Source organism: Coloeus monedula (assembly GCF_965178545.1).
Source record: "Coloeus monedula genome assembly, chromosome: 3".
NCBI classification, from domain to species: domain Eukaryota; kingdom Metazoa; phylum Chordata; class Aves; order Passeriformes; family Corvidae; genus Coloeus; species Coloeus monedula.
The window spans coordinates 98,929,335-98,947,949 of NC_138783.1; the positions used below are offsets into that span (position 1 = coordinate 98,929,335).

Consider the following 18,615-nt stretch of genomic DNA (forward strand, 5'->3'; position numbering starts at 1 on the left):
TTCTATCACATTTATTCTATCAAATGAATTTGATTGCCTGGTGGGATGTCTAAAACTACAAACACCATGGAGGTACACCACTCTACAGAGACAGAAATTCTGATTAGTAGCACCCTTCAAGGGTGCCCAGCCTCCAAGTCCCATAAGGTACACACAGTTCACAATGCCAGTCAGGCATCCTGAAGTGTGCTTTGAACTGACATCCCCAGTGGGGTCCATCACACAATCAAATTTGTGTCTCTTGTGATGCAGAAGGGACAGGGAAGTTGTCAGAAAGATATCAGTCAGAGGAGGCTTCTCCTGCCACAGTGATTAACTCAGATCCTTCTGCCTGCATTCACCAGATGCCAGGAGAGGCAGCTGTCAGGGTTCTTACTGCTCTTGCACAGGAACATGTTTCTGAAACACTCTCTCCTCTAGATCCACTGCAAGGCAGGGGTTCATGTATGTTCAGCTACTGTAGAGTATATATAGCTCATGTTTCCAAAAATGTGCATGGGGTCTGTTCCTGGGATGAGAAATAGCACAGCACTGTGCTCCCTTTGCAGCCTGGATTCACCAGCCATAACAGCTGGGCTTCTACAGTCTGGCACACACACATGGTACGGTAACAGTGAGGAATAAGTTGGATCTGGCACATTTTTGCTACTTGGTATTTTCCTTGTAACAAAGGCAGGAGGTTGTTTCCTGGAATGGAGAATGCAGGTTCAAGACCTGCACCTTCAGCTGAGAGATAATGAGTCACTGCGACTTGATCAGTTTTGGAGATGCTCCCTTGGGCTTGCACAAGCAAAGTTTCCTGCCAGGGTCTGCTCCAGGGGGCTTTTCCTGAACAAGACACCAACATAGTGACAGCTCCCTCTAGCACCACACTGAAGGTAAGAAATTCACTTCTGAGTGTTCAGTGTCACAAGCTTGACGTTATTGTAAGACAGCATTTTCCTACACAATGTGAATTGAGAATGAACACAAATTGTCACGGAATTTAAATCCCTTACTTTATTTTGCGGATGGTTCTACTTATTCTCCCTTTCCTTTTTTTTCCTTGCTATAATGACATTTTGCAGATCTTTTCAAAATCAACATTTTACTTTTCCTGTCAGCGGGGATGAGGGTGAAGCAGTAAGATAAACGATTGGAACGCTGCCATACAGGTGGACTGTCAGCATGGCAAAAAAACAGATTGAAACTGGGAAGGAACTAAGTGAAAATTCATGCTCTGTTGGCTGCTTCTCATTAAGAAACATTTGCTCATGAATCTTACATTTTCAGTCCGGATTGCACTGAGTGATAAGAGCATGACATCATAGACTTTACTGAGTTGGAGAGGGTCACACCTGAAAAAAACAACTTTACAAACAATAAAGGTTTTAGTCTTTTTTTTTCACTCTTTTTTTTGGTTTGGTTTGGATTTTTTTCAAAGATAAATAGCCTTTTTACCAGCTGCATTTCTTAACTTTTGACAAGACCCAAGCCATGCCACGGACACTGTGCAATGAGTCCCACTGGCCTCAAAAAGACTATGTCTCTTATGTGCTTCCTTGAATGGATTTTGGTCTCTAATCCTACATTTTTCAAGAGATTTGTGACTTTCTGATCCATGTCACTTACAAAGAACTGACCTGTGCCACAGTTTGCCAGTTCGTAGCATCATCCTCACTTGGATGGATTCCTTGATTCCACCTTCTCTGAACAACATAGATCACAGGCTCAATGGAAATATTGAATTTTGAAGACCACTTCACCTCCAGGTCTCCAGACTGATGTTCTACGAATTTTAACTCTTTCCGGGGTTTCAGTGGAACACCTGTAGTAGGATTGTACAGACAAAAATATATGAGTAATTTACAAGATACGATTAAGCCATTTGTAGATGAAGCTGTATAAAAAAATAATTTAAAAAAAAGACTGTTTGTCAGAGAGAAGGCCAAAACAGAGGAATGATAAGCATGGAAGTTCCAGAAGTGTTCACAGCTAACCCATCTCTGCTAACATTAAACTTTGTTTTTAAAAAAATCTTCAAAATCATTTCTTTATTTCATTAAAAAACTAAAGGATGTGAAAGTCATAAGTTAAAACTGACTTTACAGAAAACACTTCCCAAATACAGCTGGGACAAAGATTCCTTTGATTGCCAGCAGAATCATCTATACCTGTTGTTCAGTTTTTCACCCAATTTATCCTTAAATACATACAATAACAAAATTTCCACAGCATCACCTAGTAGTCTGTTTCACTACTTATCCATCCTTGCTACAAAAAGCTTTCTCACTACCTTGTTTAGTCTCCTCAGCTGCATCACAAACTCAGTACCAGTCCAAGTTGTTCATGGATCATGGGGAACAGATTCTTTCTTTTATCTATGAAGAAGCTTTTCATGTACTGCAAGACTGTTATTATGCTTCTGAATGTTTTCTTCTTCAGTCTAATAACCACAGTGCACTCTATTTCCCTTTAAAATCAGTGTTCCCAGACATCTGTTCACTCTTGCAGTTGTCTCTGGAGACTCTCCAGTTGCCCAACAGCCCTTCTCCAGAGTCAAGCCTAAAACTGGATGCAGACTGTGTCCAAGCTCTTAGCAGCGCAGACCAGTGAAGCGTGATTATTTCATACATCTTACATTAGTCTGATGTACTTAAGAAAGCTGTTTGCTTCTCTGTGGCTGCATGATCTTATTGACTCACATGCTGCAGCTGTACTGCCTAATGTACTGCTCTCTGAAGAGCTAGGAAAGGTAATTCCAAGACATCTTGGAATAGACAGATCTAACGTATATTGTCAAACTGTTGCATTTCAGAGAAAAATATATCTTCTAAAAATATTACTGTAATTTCTCATTACACAGTGACACCAAAGGACAGTTATTTCTGTTCTTTATACTGCCAGTAATACCACCTTTTTGAAAACATCTGCAGTAGCTTGAAGGAAAAAACAACTCTTCAAATTTGGCATCCTTTGATTAAATCAACAAATCAAGTGTCAAGATACATTTCTCTAGACAGATGTTAGGAACACTTATATTTGAGTGTGCAGCATTTTTTCAATTGAGGATATGTCACAAATAAGATTTCTATGTTGACATATAAACCTTCTTAGCAAGTTATCATATACACTTTAGTTATTTCATTGTTTCAGTGGCTGTCCACATAAGGCCAGCTGTATATATTGGTTAGATAAATTGTTTCCTACTCAGTCTGCCACAGATGACTGAGTACCAAAATTTCCTCAGGTGAACAACTTTTATATTTTAAGAGATCTTCTTATAAATCTGAGTATACAAGTAGCTCCAAGCAAATGAAAATGATCTTGTAGATCTTCAAGAAACCTAAGTTCCACCTGAAAAAAGTACAGTATCTGAATTTGGTTATCACAGCAGTTTAGACCCTGGATATCCTTCAACAGCCTGAAGTCTTAGTCTAACATAACGAACATGACTTTGGATTTCCACATTTGCAAATCCTTCTTTAGTTATGATACACAATAATCCTACAATTTGCATGTTAAGAAAACTTCCATCTGCTTTGCATTAGGGGCAGTTGGATTCACTTGATTGCAAGTATCTCGGCCTCTCCGGTGTTACGTAATCGCGTGCAGATGGAGCGCGGAAGTGCAAACAATGAGAGCACAGTACAAGTGCATTTGAAAATACTTTTGTAGAACCAGCACCATCAGTTTAATATCCAGATGTGAAGATCCAATTACTCTTCAATGTGCCTTTTATTATTTTAAATGGTCAGCTCCTTTTTTCGTGCTGGAACAAATTAGTCCTCAGTCAGCAGTGCTCCAAAGTCTCCATTAGTCCAAAGTCTGCAGTGCTTAACCAAAGAATTCAAATCACTGATCACTGTATGTGTGCAATAGCAAAGTCCAGGAAAAATGTTTCTAAAGGTGTCTTTCAAACAGCATATCCATCTCTGTGTCATGAAAAATAAGTGCACACTGGTCTGTCATGAAAACCTGTATCTTAAACACTGGTTCCCCAGAATTCCATGGAGGGCTTTATAAAGGGTATGTCCACGGCATCACTACAATTGTAAACACAATTGTGCAAGGACTCAGAGATGGACACTTTCAAAACTGTACACTATGTTTATAATACAAAACTATTTTTCTTTAAGTATGAAAACAGTCATTGTTTATGGGTGACCATCTGACCCCAGTTACCCTATCATAATCTTGCCACACCATCAGATCCTTTGAATGTCCCAATCTTCTCTTCACAATTTACCTTTTTTTACACAGATCTGCAGAGACACTTTCTCAAGTCCCTCACTAGTTGAGACAGTGTAAAGAAGGGGGATGAGGCCAATGACAGAAGACTAGGAGAGAACATTTAATATCTTCACTAAAGGGACATAAATATGTGAAGACTACATAACCAATTAGTAATATTCCCAACAGAGATGAAAAAATGCTTGTTACATTAATCCAAAAACATTTGTAATATGTCCTTGTGGTAGTGTACTTACATGAATTTTTTTTTAGGATTGGACTTCAGCACTCAGTAGCAAATTCAGTTTGGAAATCCAGCAAATCAGACAGGAATTTTATATCTGCTGCTGTAACTAATCTCCAGAGCCTGATCAACAGTAAAACTATAGAAATTTCTGTAGACTCTTAGATTCAATCTGAGTTCATTTTCAAGCTGTGAGTGCTGTCAAAATGATAAGAATAAGTACTGAACTTATTCACTAGATCTTAGTCATGCTTGCAGAGTTTGCTCTTCCTTAGTGACAGGAAGGTCATTTACCCCTGGAGGAAATGAATAGCAAGCCTGCTCCACTTCTATTTGTCTTTTGTTGCAGAAAGACAGGTTGAAGAGGCTAATTAGCTGAATTCATCAGCCGAGAAGGCAGTAGGGTATTGAGCTTGCCCTTCCTCTGCAAGACATATATGCTCTTACAAGCCAGCACCTCCTGCAGATTGGTGATAAGATGTTAGGGAAGGTTAGTTCTGCTCCCATTTAATCAGGCCAAACAGAGGAAACCTTCCAGTGTGCAGTTACAGAATGTATCGTATCGTGTCATGTGCTGTGTCAGCTCCAGCAGAATTTAATCTTGCTCTATTTGTTTGTTTGTTTTTACCTTTTCCAGTTGTTACATTTACTGGAATGCTTTGTAGTTGTGGCATGGAGCTTGATCATGTAATCATTGCATGAGGTAATGTAAATCATTACATATACAACATGAATGCCTGTTTACCACTCAGGTCATTTGTCTCAATAAGACAAAATAAATAAATAAGTGATTCATTTTAATAACTTACATTTTGAAAGGTGCTATCTACTGGTGTGTACTAATTCCTTATAGTTTTAAAGGGGCTACTCTAAAGAATCCTGCAAACAAGAGAGATTCCCTTCTGGACACACTGAAAAAAATTTATTAACATTTTAGTTAAAATAATGAACTTAAAAATAAATTCACCATCTTCTTTACCTGTTTTATCACATTTCCATCCACAGATGGAAATAAGCATGGATTTGGACCTAAGCCTGGAGCTTAGATCAGAGTTCTGCTGATTAGGCTCCCACAGAGAGTCCACGCTATCTGATTAATAAGTGCATTACTGAATAATATTTACTTTTTATCAATGACATAAGAAGAATTGATTTCTAACAAAAACACCAACTGTGTGGAATAAGAATATGCTGTTCACAAATGCTTATTTTTCTGCGTTAGGAGAACATTTTTCAAATATTTCCATGTATAAAGCTTTTTTAAATTCCAGTAAATTAAAATCTGGAATTTGTCTAAGCAAAAAATTTCTTAGCTTATATGTTCTTTTCAAAGGATGTCACAGAAGAGGTTTTTTCACCAAATCTCAGGACTCAAATCAATTAAAAATGTTTGAATAAGATTTCCTTAGATTTAAATAATGAATTTATATATATATATATATATATATATATATATATATAAATATATAAATATATATGGATATTATAATCTCTCACTATGTTGTTCTGTGTTGATTTCTTCTTTTACCAGATTATTTCACAGTCCCTACTTGGTAGTCCCATCTGCTTGCCTTATAGACATAAATGTTTTTTCTGATTAATAGGACCTGAACTGTCTATCATTAAATATTTTCCTGCTATATTCTCTCTCATCTGCATCAAATTAAGTGATATTTCACCTAAATTGATAAAGTTTCTTCTGCTTAAGATGACTCATCATAGCCACACATTTACATTCCACAGATTTCCAGACACAGGCTTCACAAAGGGGAAAAAAATCAGAAGTTTAAACAACATTTCTCTGTAGCTTTCCACCCTGTCAGTGTCAGCCACCTCTCTACAGGCATCTCTCCTTTTTCCTCCCATCCATACAAACTCCCAGCAAATGGAAGTCCTGGTTTACTAGGAGACTTCATTATGGCCTGAAGTTATTAGCCTAGTATGAGTACATATTAATAATCCATACCTTTGTACAGATTTTTTGGAATTTGGCATGTATGACCACATCCATTGGAACAGCATTTCTTCACTCCAGAACATTCAATATCAGCTTCACAGCTTTCAACACAGGCAGCTGCAAAACCACTGGCTTTCTCAGGTGCTGGGCAGTCCCCTTGCTTCACAGACAGGATGTACTTAAGGAATTCACAGCTAGTTAAGCATTCATAATTCTTCTTGGGGAAAAGAGGCTAAAAGAAAAACAGACCAAGTGTATGTTTTCAACAGGAACAACCAAAAAAGAAACCCCTAAAAAACCCAACCAAACCCCACCAAAGAAAAAAATGTCAAAAATTTTTCCAAGACCTCCTAAAGGATTATTCAGATTTTCAGCTTTTGCAAGACTATCCCTGAAGATTTATATACTCAAGCCACTTCTAAAAAAGCATTGCAAGTAGAGAATGATGAATTCCCTCAAGTAAGACCACCATATTTAATGGAACAATGTTGTTTATATCTGCCAACTTTCCCTTGTTTTCGTCACATTGACTGGCTATAAAGTTGCTCAACGACAGATTAAAAACATTCCCAAAACAAAGAGGAAGCAATGGTCAGACAGTCTGCTTTTTTTGGACTACCCCACATTCCTTCTTTGTGTTTTACAACATTTTCCCCACAATATCTGATGTAATGCCACTCTAGATAAATAAGAGAAATCTTGTTTCATTGTACTGTTTGAACTAAGTCGGCTAAGAGAAGATTTTGCAGCATCTTTATGTTCTTGCCAGCATATTAGTAATTGTATAATTCTTCATGGAACTGGAACTGCATTTATGATAAAATTGTCAGCAGAAAATACAAATTAAAATAAGCTTTAAATATATGGATTAAAGATCAAAGAAAATGCTACTTCCTTGAGAAATCTAGTCCTAGATATTTAAGAAGACGTTTCAATGCATAGACATTTTACAGCATATGTAATACACAGAGGTTTGCAAGGTCCGCTCAAAACAATATTTAAAATAGTATCTAGAACCCTGGGAGAATATTGTGTGTGACATGGAAATAACACCTCCTCTTTGTTTACTTTGGTGCAGAGCCAGCTAAAGTGATTCCATCAGAATAATTGTAACATGTAATTGGCATTGTCTGTAGCTGGCCTTTCTATACCAGAGCAACCAAAAACCTTCCAGCCCAACAAATGTGGTTTACAGGTTCCTAAGCCTACGCAGGAGGTATAACCCACTCTCTATCCAACTACTCATGTAACTTCTGAAGCTCCTTCCATATTCAAATGTTTCACTTTCTTGTTTTTACTGTTCCCATATTTCTGGCAAAATGAGGAAGACTCGGCTATTACAGAGGCCTAGGTGTTTCACAGCCTACTCATTCTCTAAAGTCAGTGTGGCCCAAGAATGTACCCCTACATTACCTCTCCCATCTTTTCATACAGAACCGTCCAGAATCTTTGAATCAGGCTTTCAAGGATGGATTTGGGTGCTACAGGCTTGACCAGCCTAAATGCTGCAAAAACGAGCACTCTATGTCTCTTACTGACCCCAGTGATTCTTGGACATGCACTCCTGCTGTTTCCCAACTGGAATGCACCTGATGCCATGGTTATCCAGTTAAAAAGCTAAATGAGCAGCAAACTGAATTGATAGGAAAAAAAGGAATCAGATAAACTGTCCTTCACACATAAGGTTCCCTTTAACATTCAGTAGTACACTCATTTGGTAGATAAGAAGTAACACATGAAGCAGAGACTTTGAGAAACACAAAGCTAAACTGTTGCTTCCAGACTTTCTACAAAATACAAAAAGATTGAAAACACTCTCACAGGAAAACAGCCTCGTTTAACTCAATGTCTATGGAGTATACATGAGTCTGAAAGAAAAGAAAGTGGTCCCAGGCTTTTGTGTTTGAAGCTAATTTCGAATCCTAAAACATCACAAATTTGCAGCTACTTAATTAAAAATGTTATAGCTCCCTGAGGCATAATACGTCCTCAAGGCTTCTCCTCCTCACCCTATTTCACAGCTCATTTTTCAGTTAGCTGCTAAATGTGCGGCTCCTCATTATGGGCCTTTGAAGTTCTAAATTTAGCTTTAACCACAAAACACTAATCAAAGAAGGATGCTCACTGTTTTAACTACAATAGAACAGTGTTCTACAAATGTTTTCCTTTTAAACCAATTTTATACATATTTTCACCCATATCTGGAAACATACAGCCTGAGTGAAGAGCGATATACAAGAACAACATAAATTAGATCCACTAAAACTGCTTTTTTACAGTACTCTAGAATTTTGTATATGAGAATGCAGCAAATAATCTGGGTTAAAAAACTCTTACGAGGCTTGGTTTTCATGATAAACTTTTACTTTGTCTTCTACCGTAACTACATAGATCAGTAATTCAGTAATCCCTATTAACACACTGTTGCAGCTAAAATTTTTTTAGCTGAAATTACAGCTTTTCCAAATCATCTTCATGATGCTTAAAATCATTTAAACATAGGACATTCTCTTATACCAGAAAAAGAGTGTCCACAGTAAAGAGAGAGGAATTAAATCAGTGTACCAGTAAAACCAGTATATCAATTAAGGTAACTTCTATTTTTTTATAAGAAAAGATTAAAATCTTCCTAGGAATTCACTTTCATAGACTTGAACATATTTGAACCTTTTTTATAATAAGGCAACTTGCTATTGAGCTGATACTTCCATTTTGAACTAAAGAACACTTAAGAACTGCAAGAGATCACTTCCACCAACTCAGGGCCATGTTTCAAATTCAATTAAAAATCTTCGTTCTAGTTTGACTGATTCAGGTTTGCTTCTTCACAGATTATTCTGATAGATGGTTCAAACACAGTTTTCAAAATATTTGTTCCTGAATAATCATGTATTTTGTTATTAGTCTTCTGAACTTCAATCCAGTTACTCCTGGGCAACTACTCTTTTAGAAATCAGACTGACTTTCCCATCAGGAAAGTCATCTGTTCTAGCTATCCTGCACCAGGATTTTTCACACAATGACATTTTAACTTTTAAACAAAGATTGTCTTTCTTACACATGGCCAGAAAAGATAGAAGGCTAAGTGGTAGAAATAGCATCTTACAGGAGGGATGTAACAGCACCTTCTGAGAGATGCTCTGTAAGTGTGACTGGGTCGAGTCTTTAAAGTACAAGTTGAGATAAATCATTTGGTCAGAAAAAAAACCCTTTTTTAACTCAAAATTAATATGGCTACATTGTTATATGTGTATCCTTTCAAATGAAGGCAAATGCTGTAAAAATACCATGGTTTTCAGCTGTCTCCTTGAAGCTAATAATTTAAATTAAAGAGACTGCTAGAACAAAGTGAGAGAGCGTGCCCTTGGGCTGACCTACCTCACAGAAGCTTTGGCAATGGTTTTTCTTCAGGTCCCAGGACTCTTTGCAGGGCTCCAGGCACTAGGAAGAAATAGGAGGCAGAAAAGTGTCAGAAAGAGAATGAAATAAACAACCACAAATAACCTTATTTCTTCTCCAGTTTTGTGGCCCACAGGAAGTTAATAATCCACTTCTCCTGGGGATAAGATTGTGTCATTGAGTCATGGTGTCAGAGTAAGGTCATGACAAGTCATGGTTAGATTACAAGAAATATTTTCAGTATTTCTTACAGTACAAAGCAATCGACTCACTTGTTTATTATGTCATCCTATTTTCCAACTTATTGGATATAGCTCTTAACATCATTTAACACCATGTTCCTGGATCACAGAGACAATATCAAAAGCACTACTCTGAACTACAGAAAGTGAAATCTCCTCACTGACCAGCCTAAAGATTAGACAGGAACATTGCCTTCCCAAGCGAGAAACTATTTCATCAAGCTATGGAGTAAACTCAGCAGAGGTTTAAAAACTATTTCTGTATAAACAGACAATGTTCACTGGTCTGTTAGCAAAATCACTTTATTTCAAGTACCATATTATCATTACTTCAACTTCTACTGCAATGGTTATACAGAGAGCTGAGATTCAAACTCTGCCAAACACAGCTAAGCTTCGCAGCACAGCATACAGAAAAATCCTACTGTTAAGAGCATTTACAACAGCTGAAACATAAATTCAGATTCATATCCAGAAACCTTTTCTCTTCCTTTGTTAGACATAAAATATTGGAAAGTACTGGCATTGTTGGGAGTTAATAACACCTACCCCTCCTGGTAAGAGTGGAGGATTATTGTACCAAAAAGAAAGGCCTTCGACATGTAATGCAGTATTTATGTAATTTCCTCTTATGCATAGTATTCGATTGGATCCATACACATTTATACTATTCAAAATCAAACATGAATACATACAGGCAGCACCTCAGTGGTACACCTGTATCATTAATGTAGTAAAAACAACAGTGTTTTAAAAATCAGATGTTTTTCTTACTAGCAACAGAGCCTAAAAATGTAATAAAACCATTAGTCACGGAGATTACATATTTCAGGAACAAAAAATACCACTCTAGCATTTTCTTGATACATATTTTTGTATTTTAGACTCAGTTTCTAGCTCTTCAAAATTCACAATGTGTTGTACACAGAGTAATTAGAAGGATACATTACAAAATGTCACTGAACTCCGTGAATTCAATTAATTCCACAGTGTTGTTCCTCCTGTGGGATAGATACTGCACATTCAAGACCAGTTCCACTGTCGTGTCCTTTTACACCTCTCCTGTTCAACGGATTTAGTCCAAAAATTGCTGAGGTATAAGTGGTTTAAAGACTAAATGAGAGACATTGTGACCACTCTGGGATTTTGCCAGTGGTGCCCAAGGATGCCAGGTTTGTTGTTCAAGGTGTTTGCACCAGTTTTTACCCGCCATGCAAGGCTCCAGCACCTGGCGCCTCATCCGGCTGTTGCTCTGTTTCAATAATCACTCAGGACAGCCCAGGCTACTTTCACTGGCCCCAGCACCTCCTGCCTCAGGGCAGGCAGAGACAATGGGCATCTTCGAAGGGAAGATGGACAAAATGAACCACGGCTGAGCAGCACCCTGCAATCCAACTGCTCTCAGAGTAAGTCAAGGAAAACAGATGACAGAGCCTGTCAAAAGGCCTGCATAGGCTCTCACAGACTGATTAGGGTACACAATTACCTAAACACTTATATAAACAAAAAAATCTCCATACTCCTGCTGTGAGGAGTCCTCAGAGCACCAGGCTAGCCTGGCACCACGGGCAGCTGCAGAAGCAGACTGCCTGCCTTTAATGGAGCTGTGCCATTGTACCACGTTGGAGTAACTGCTAGCAGTCAAAAATGCTGCCAATAGAAGATCTGCAATCGTCTTGTTAAAAATGTAGTTATTAACCTTGCAATAGCAAAGATGAGAACACCTCACAAACACAGGTCTGTGCATTTATCCCCTTGGCTAATCTGTTATGAGCTTTCCGTGAAGTGGGAAGCTGGGAACACTGAAAGCTTGGATCCAGGTCTCACCTTTGAGTCCTTGACTTATAATGCAAATGAGCGGAGATCTTGAGATCCCTCCCATTGTCTGGTGATCTGATTCAGGATAAGGAGGAATCTAGGCAAAGCAGCACCTGGCAGCTGGTTTGGGCTTTAGTTTATCTAATAAAAAAAATACCTTGCAGACATAGCCACCTGCCCCCAGAAGCTAAGCTTAGGCATGTAGATGGCAGACCTCCAGCCAGCAGCAGGGCAGTGGCACTGGGAGCATCCCAGCAGTGCACTTGGAAAGTGCCACTGGTCAATAGGAGCCATCACTGACTCTGCCCTGGCACCACATGGGCTCTGCACTGCTGAGGCAGGATGTGAAACAGAGCACTGAATATTGCAGGCCAGTGGCACTCATCAGAAGATGATGGGTGGCAATCACACCGACTTTGATAACTCAAATCCTCCTAAAGAGCTTGTTTCAACAACCCCAGTGCTTAAATCCGGAAGTTGGAGGCTTTTATTCTTCATCCAGACTGCTGCAGAGTTGTTATTCAGTACTAAAAACCAAAACAACTGCTAATAGAAAGCACTCCAGTATTTGTCATGCTTCGAAACTGGGGGTGTGTGTGTGTACATATGCACACTCTCACAGGTACAAATCCAAGCATAATATAATACTACAGACCTGCTGATATTTCCACTGCATAAAATTAGAAACAAAAGCAAAATATGGTTTCATTCAAGGAAAAAGGGTTGCGATTGCTTTAAAATATTTTGGGTTGTATTTTTTATTTCATCTTTTTAAAAAAATTTGCATTTAAGGGCCATGTCAGAAAATTCTTTTCTGTTCTAATTTTTAACCTATAAGTAAAGCAACCAGGAGATTAGCATATGATGCATGCCATTTACATTAATTAGTAAAGGGATTTTCAAAATAAGTCTACCAACACTTTTGCTTAGAAAATGATGCCTTTGACCTGAATGGGAGAGAATTACACCAACACAGAACTTTTCAAAATCTAATTAATTGCAAAACATCATTTAAGTACTGAATACATATTTATTAAAATACTATATTTAAATTAAATGGCTGTATATGACATTTTTAACTACTTTAAAGCAAAAAAATAATTTATTTCAGAGTAGAAGTGACTACCCACAATATTTTTGTCAAAAAAGGCTTTTTCCTTCATCAGAGTAGAAACCAAGTCATATGCAAACTGTTGTAAAAACGATGAAATCTAAGTGTTACAGGTGGAATATTATTATTCTTTTCATTATCATTCACCATTCCCACTGCTTCCAACATCAAAGTCAGACATGAATGGCTTATGTTTACAATACATATACAATATAAGTGCTTTGCTGTCCTATGGAACCTAATCAAATGGAACTTAGATGGTTGGGAGAAAAAAAAGGAACAAAACACCTTTCACTGTACAGTCTTCTAATAACTGGCCATGTCATGAGGAAAAGCACTTGAAAAATGTACATGCTCACTATCAGGCACTAAGCAGAGAACAGGGTTGGGAATTTACCCAAAGTCAAAGGAGGATATAGTGTTCATCAGTCCTAGAGAGAATGATTTTGTGATGGGTACATTTAAATATGCACCCAGTGGAACGAGAAAAGTGATTTTGAATCTGTAAATCTCAGCAGAGTGGCAGTAAATGTAAACAGAAACAGGCAGCAAGAGAGAAATAATTACTTTGATATTTGGTTTTTTTTAATCGTCGTCTTTCTCAAAAATCAGACTGTGAGATCTCTGAAGAACAGTAAATGCACAGCTGCACATTTACCTAGTTCAAACCAATTAATAGCATGCTAGCTTGGTGAAAAATATTAGGACTCTGGTTGCCCATTTCAGGAATGTACATCATTTTTGTCAATTCATTTTATAAAAGCCTATTTATACATTTGTCTCTCAACTTCCTGTGTTAATTCATGTCCTCCTAAACTTTTAGATGGTATAAGATTCAAGGCAAATTACTTGCATTCTGCATATTAAAATGAAAGAAGCGTTTGGTTTTGAAACTCAAGTTAGATACACTAATATTAAAGATCCCCTTCCTATTTTTTTTAATCTCCAGTTTAAATCTCTTTCCAGCACTAAGGTATGGGCTGTCTACTTACCCAAAAAACACAGGTGTGACTGTATGTTATAAAATTAAAAGCTCAAGTAGACAGGACTATATGCAGTGAGAATTTCAAGAGTGAAGAATCCTATATAGGCAGGTAGGTGAATCTCATTTCCACAGTGGATCATTCTCGATGCTCTCCAAAACCCACACTGGAAAGCTCGACTGATTCCAAGGCTGCACAAGAGCACTGCTCCATGGGAGTGGCTCATGGAATCACATAGTATTGCACTCAGCTTGTGGGCACCCTTCCTAGTGACCAAGTGCCAAAGATAGGCACTGCAGCACTTCAGGTATAAGCAATTTCAGGTGCTCGTACACCCTGTCAGGTCAGGCACCCACTGTACACATCTATCTTGTTTAAAATAAACCATTAGAAGTAGAGCTAACCTAAAAAATCAGTCAGTTACTGAGGCTGAAAAAAATCCATGAACCCAAAGAGAAGGGTTCAACTGCAGAATCAGTAGCTGTCATATTAGCTTGTAGGTTGATATATGCTGTTCAAGATGCCTCTGAACACTTTCTGAGATCCATTTTATGCCGAGTCAGTCTCTTGCTTCTTTTCCATCTCCTCCCTCATTAGCAGAATGAATCATCAGAGCACCAGCCATCAACTTTCTAGAATTCAGTGTGACATTTTAGCTCTGTGCTACTATAAGCTGGGATAGAGTTAATTTTCTTCACGGTAGCTAGTATGAGATGTGCTTTGGATTTGTCCTGGAAGCAGTGCTAACACAGGGATGTTCTTGTCACTGCTGAGCAGTGCTTGCAAGTGCTTACATACAAGGCCTTTTCTGCTCCTCACCCCATCCCACCAGCGAGGTCTGGGGGTGCAGATGGAGTTGGGAGGGGACACAGCAGGGACAGTTGATCCCAACTGACCCAAGGGATATATATCCTATGGCATTGTGCTCAGCACATAATGATGGGGGAAGAAGGAAGGGGAGGGTATTCAAAGTGATGGCATCTGTCCTCCCAAGTCACTGTTACATGTGATGGAGCCTGGCTTTCCTGAGGATGGCTGAACACCTGCCTGATAATAGGAAGCAGTGAATGAATTCATTATAAAACTGTCTACATCTCAAACCACAAGTTTTATCACTTTTACTCTTCTGATTCTCTACCCCCATCATGGGAATTGACTGAGAGGCTGTGTGGGGCTTAGTTGTCAGCTTGGTTTAAACCACAACCAACTCCTACAATTCAGTTACATTTAATGTAGACTAGGAGAGGTTTACATATCTTCAAAACTTTGAAAGCCTAATAGAAACATTATTTGTTGTGTAAAATAGCAGCTTCATGCGGCTACCTGGAATTACTCCTCTGTATATGTTAAAGAGGTTCTCATGAGAATTACACTAGTAATGTATTTCCCTTGTAACTGAATAAACAAAAGGGTTAAATGACAGAGAATGGTTCCCTGTCTGTGTTGCCTGTTTTCTCTCCTGTAGGTCAGTGAGCATCATGATTTCGTGAAAAGGAGTGATTTTGTATTCGAGGATCAACTCTTAATTAAATTAGTTACAGTTGGGGTTATTCTGTGACATTATCATGTACACTGGGAACCCAGCTGATACTGTCTGAAAGTATTGCTAATTGTGGAGCTGGTTTTGAATGAAAGCCAGGTCTTAGGTTTTAAATAGTTAGGGGGTTTTAGATTTCTTGAAATGTGCTTTTGTTGTTCTACATCGATAACATCCTGACGTGGATTGTGGTGGGATAGATGATAAGGAACAGTTTGCTAATGTAGAATTTATCATCTGCAAATACTACTTTATTCTAATTAATAAATGTGTGTATATATATAAAGAAAAATCCTTCATTTGTAATCAACATTCAGACAGTATAATCTTATGCTTTAGAACTAATAATTGCTTTGTATTTTTTATAAGTCTACTGCTCAGAACAAGGAAACAACAAAATGGCTGGCACAGAAATGAAAGGGTCAATTATGTCTCTCTTGGAGGTGCAGTTACAGCTACTTTAACTATTCTGAATCCTCAACAACTGTAAGGTAAAACAATGCAGCACAAACCTCCAGGGTCCTAGAGTAGCAATTAGGAACTGGTAGGGACAAGGAACAGCAGACACATGGCCACCATCACATTATATTGTAACACACTGCACAAGGGTGTGTACCTGTAGGTTAGGATTAATCTGAGGTTAACACCTTAAGAGACTTTTCTGGTTAATTCACATGGAACCTCATGCAAAGCAACTTGCCATTAAAAGTACCAAGGGTTAGGTTGTGAGAATATAGCGTTTTGTGTTGAGTTTTAACATCAAAACCAAAGAGGGAGTATAAGCTATTCAGTTCTGATCTTAGTCAACAGGAATGAGTATTGTATTTCCTGGCAGATTTTGGCATATTCCTTATGAAAAGAATAACAAAACTGCATAACAGAAACACAAAAACCACTATGTATACAACTGGGATTTATTTTTATTAATTCTTATCTAAGTAGGATGACATATACAACCTGCAGGTGAAATATGGAACTTAAGACATATCGCTTACTTTAGATAAGAAATACTTTTAAAAATTACATTTCTAAACCAGCATTAAAAAGTTTAACTTCTGTTTTCACATCCAAGAAGTGCACTCTCAATAAACAGAAAGTGTTTCTGCAGATGGGACTGTCAGTGTCTCATAGCAGACTACTGCAACAGCCACTTCACCAAGCCTTGCAGAACATACCTATAGTATTTGCAATTATGAATTCTGAAGGACATAGAAAAAAAATGTTCAAAATAACATCCAGAGAAGTAAGAGAAGGACAATACACTGACACATTTCTTTGAAGCCCTGTTTTGCTACTTTAGCAGAGATGTGGTCAAAACCTTGACTACAGCTCTGTTCACTCAGCCTCATACAAGGCTTAGAAACACAGCTTGTGAAGCAAACTACAGTTCTAGGTGCAACTGTCTCCTATCTGTTATCGGCACTTTGGAGAGTGGTCTGGTCATTCAAATGGTTATTTCAGAGCAGAATAGAACATTTCTGAGAAATTCGACTGGATGCAAAGTTGAGCAGCATAGTTTAAACTGCTATAGCAAATAGCTGCATTTGATGTGTATTTATTTTACTTGGGTGTGGAGGCACTGAAAGCACACACATGGACAGGCATTACCACTCTCCATGGTTATGCAAACTTACTAGTATCAAATTAGGACTTAAAGTAAAGGAAATATTCTGAAGAGCCAATTGTTGGTTATCTAACAAAAACATGAGCTTGAAACATTTATTTTTCTTAATTGCCCAGCTCATTTCAGTACACAACATCGGGGTGCCAGTCCCACAATAGTAACTGTTAGCAATTTGAGTTACTGAATACCTTCAATACCCTAAGCAAATAAAGGAAGCCTTATGACCTGTAGGATCTGACTAGGAACAGTACCAGCATTTCCTGGAACAGAGATAGGGAAAGGGCTAGTCCCAGTATATCAGTTAAGTCTGTCAGACCCTTACATATACAAAGTAGTATTACAGGCTTTGTTCCTAAAATTACGGCACCAGCAAGACCAAGACCATTGCCAAGAACTTCAGGTCAAATATTCTGGAAGTCCATGCAGCCTTTGTTTTTAATTCCCAAAATTAAACAGAAAGTAAAAGCTGCCAGAAAAGTTGTACATGCACTGAAGGCAAGAATCACTGAAAGTGTTGAAAAAGTAACTGTTTTGACATAAAATGGTAAGTAAATTACTCAAAAAAAAAAAAAAAAAGAGGGGAATTCATATCATCACATTGTAGCTGATATGCAGCAGTTTCAACCATAATCCTTTTAGAATGAAAATAACTTTCAACACTGACAGCTTGGTATCTATCTGTATAGCTTAGCTGTCTGGCATGTTAAATTTTGCCAGCAGAAGTGTCTGTTTGAAAGGACAGAATAATCCTAGGACTCTTTTCATATTTCTATTCTTTGTTACCAAGTCAAAATCATGGCCACCAATGTCAACAGAAAATTGGCTCCCAAACATTAGTTCATCCCTCATTTAGTTCTTGTGAAAATTTGTACCAGCATATGAAACTGGGACACATATTTTCTTCTCTTTTCCTGCTTCATAGCTTAAAGCTTAACAGTCACCAAAGAACAATACAGAGCTCTTTCTTTGCCTGATTTTGGAACATGGAGTTGAACTCAAATCTCCTACATTCAAGATGCGCCTCCTAAACATAGAGTATTTGATGGAGCCCTCTCTCTCTGCTGCTGGAGCTGTTTCTTCTTGTATAAGCAATGAGTTCTTCTCTAGAAGAGAGCCTTAAATGTCAACCTTTCACCATGAAGCGGTATGCCCTAGCAGCACTTCTGATCCTTCTGGGGTTATTTTGAAATGCTTATAATAGGTACAAATATTTTGGCTCTTTCTCAGTGCAATAGCTATTCCACCACCACTGCTTTGCTACAGAGATGATACTCTTTAACACTCTCTTCTCTTTTCACATCTTTGATTCATCTACCAACCTACTCTGGCCTTAAAATTGTTGTTCTAATTATCTCTATTCAAACTGTTGCCCCAAAGATAATTTCCTTATCCTCTGTTACCTTGCTTCTATGTGCTGCATCAAGTGCCAATTAATTTAGTTTTTTATCAAACCTCTTCCTAGCCCTTATTCTAAATCTCCACATTCAG

General features: G+C 38.0%; 1 protein-coding gene across 1 annotated transcript in view; it reads right to left on the minus strand.

Moving 5' to 3' along the window:
* The window catches only part of ANOS1 (anosmin 1), a gene marked incomplete at its 5' end in the record, with an annotated part of 113,370 nt that overhangs the window by 48,764 nt on the left and 45,991 nt on the right, over positions 1 to 18,615 (minus strand). Inside the window, 3 exons of the mRNA XM_082277847.1 lie at positions 1,623 to 1,807; positions 6,423 to 6,645; positions 9,792 to 9,854. Of these exons, the coding sequence (XP_082133973.1) occupies positions 1,623 to 1,807; positions 6,423 to 6,645; positions 9,792 to 9,854 (471 nt within the window). The remainder of the gene's footprint in view (positions 1 to 1,622; positions 1,808 to 6,422; positions 6,646 to 9,791; positions 9,855 to 18,615) is intronic.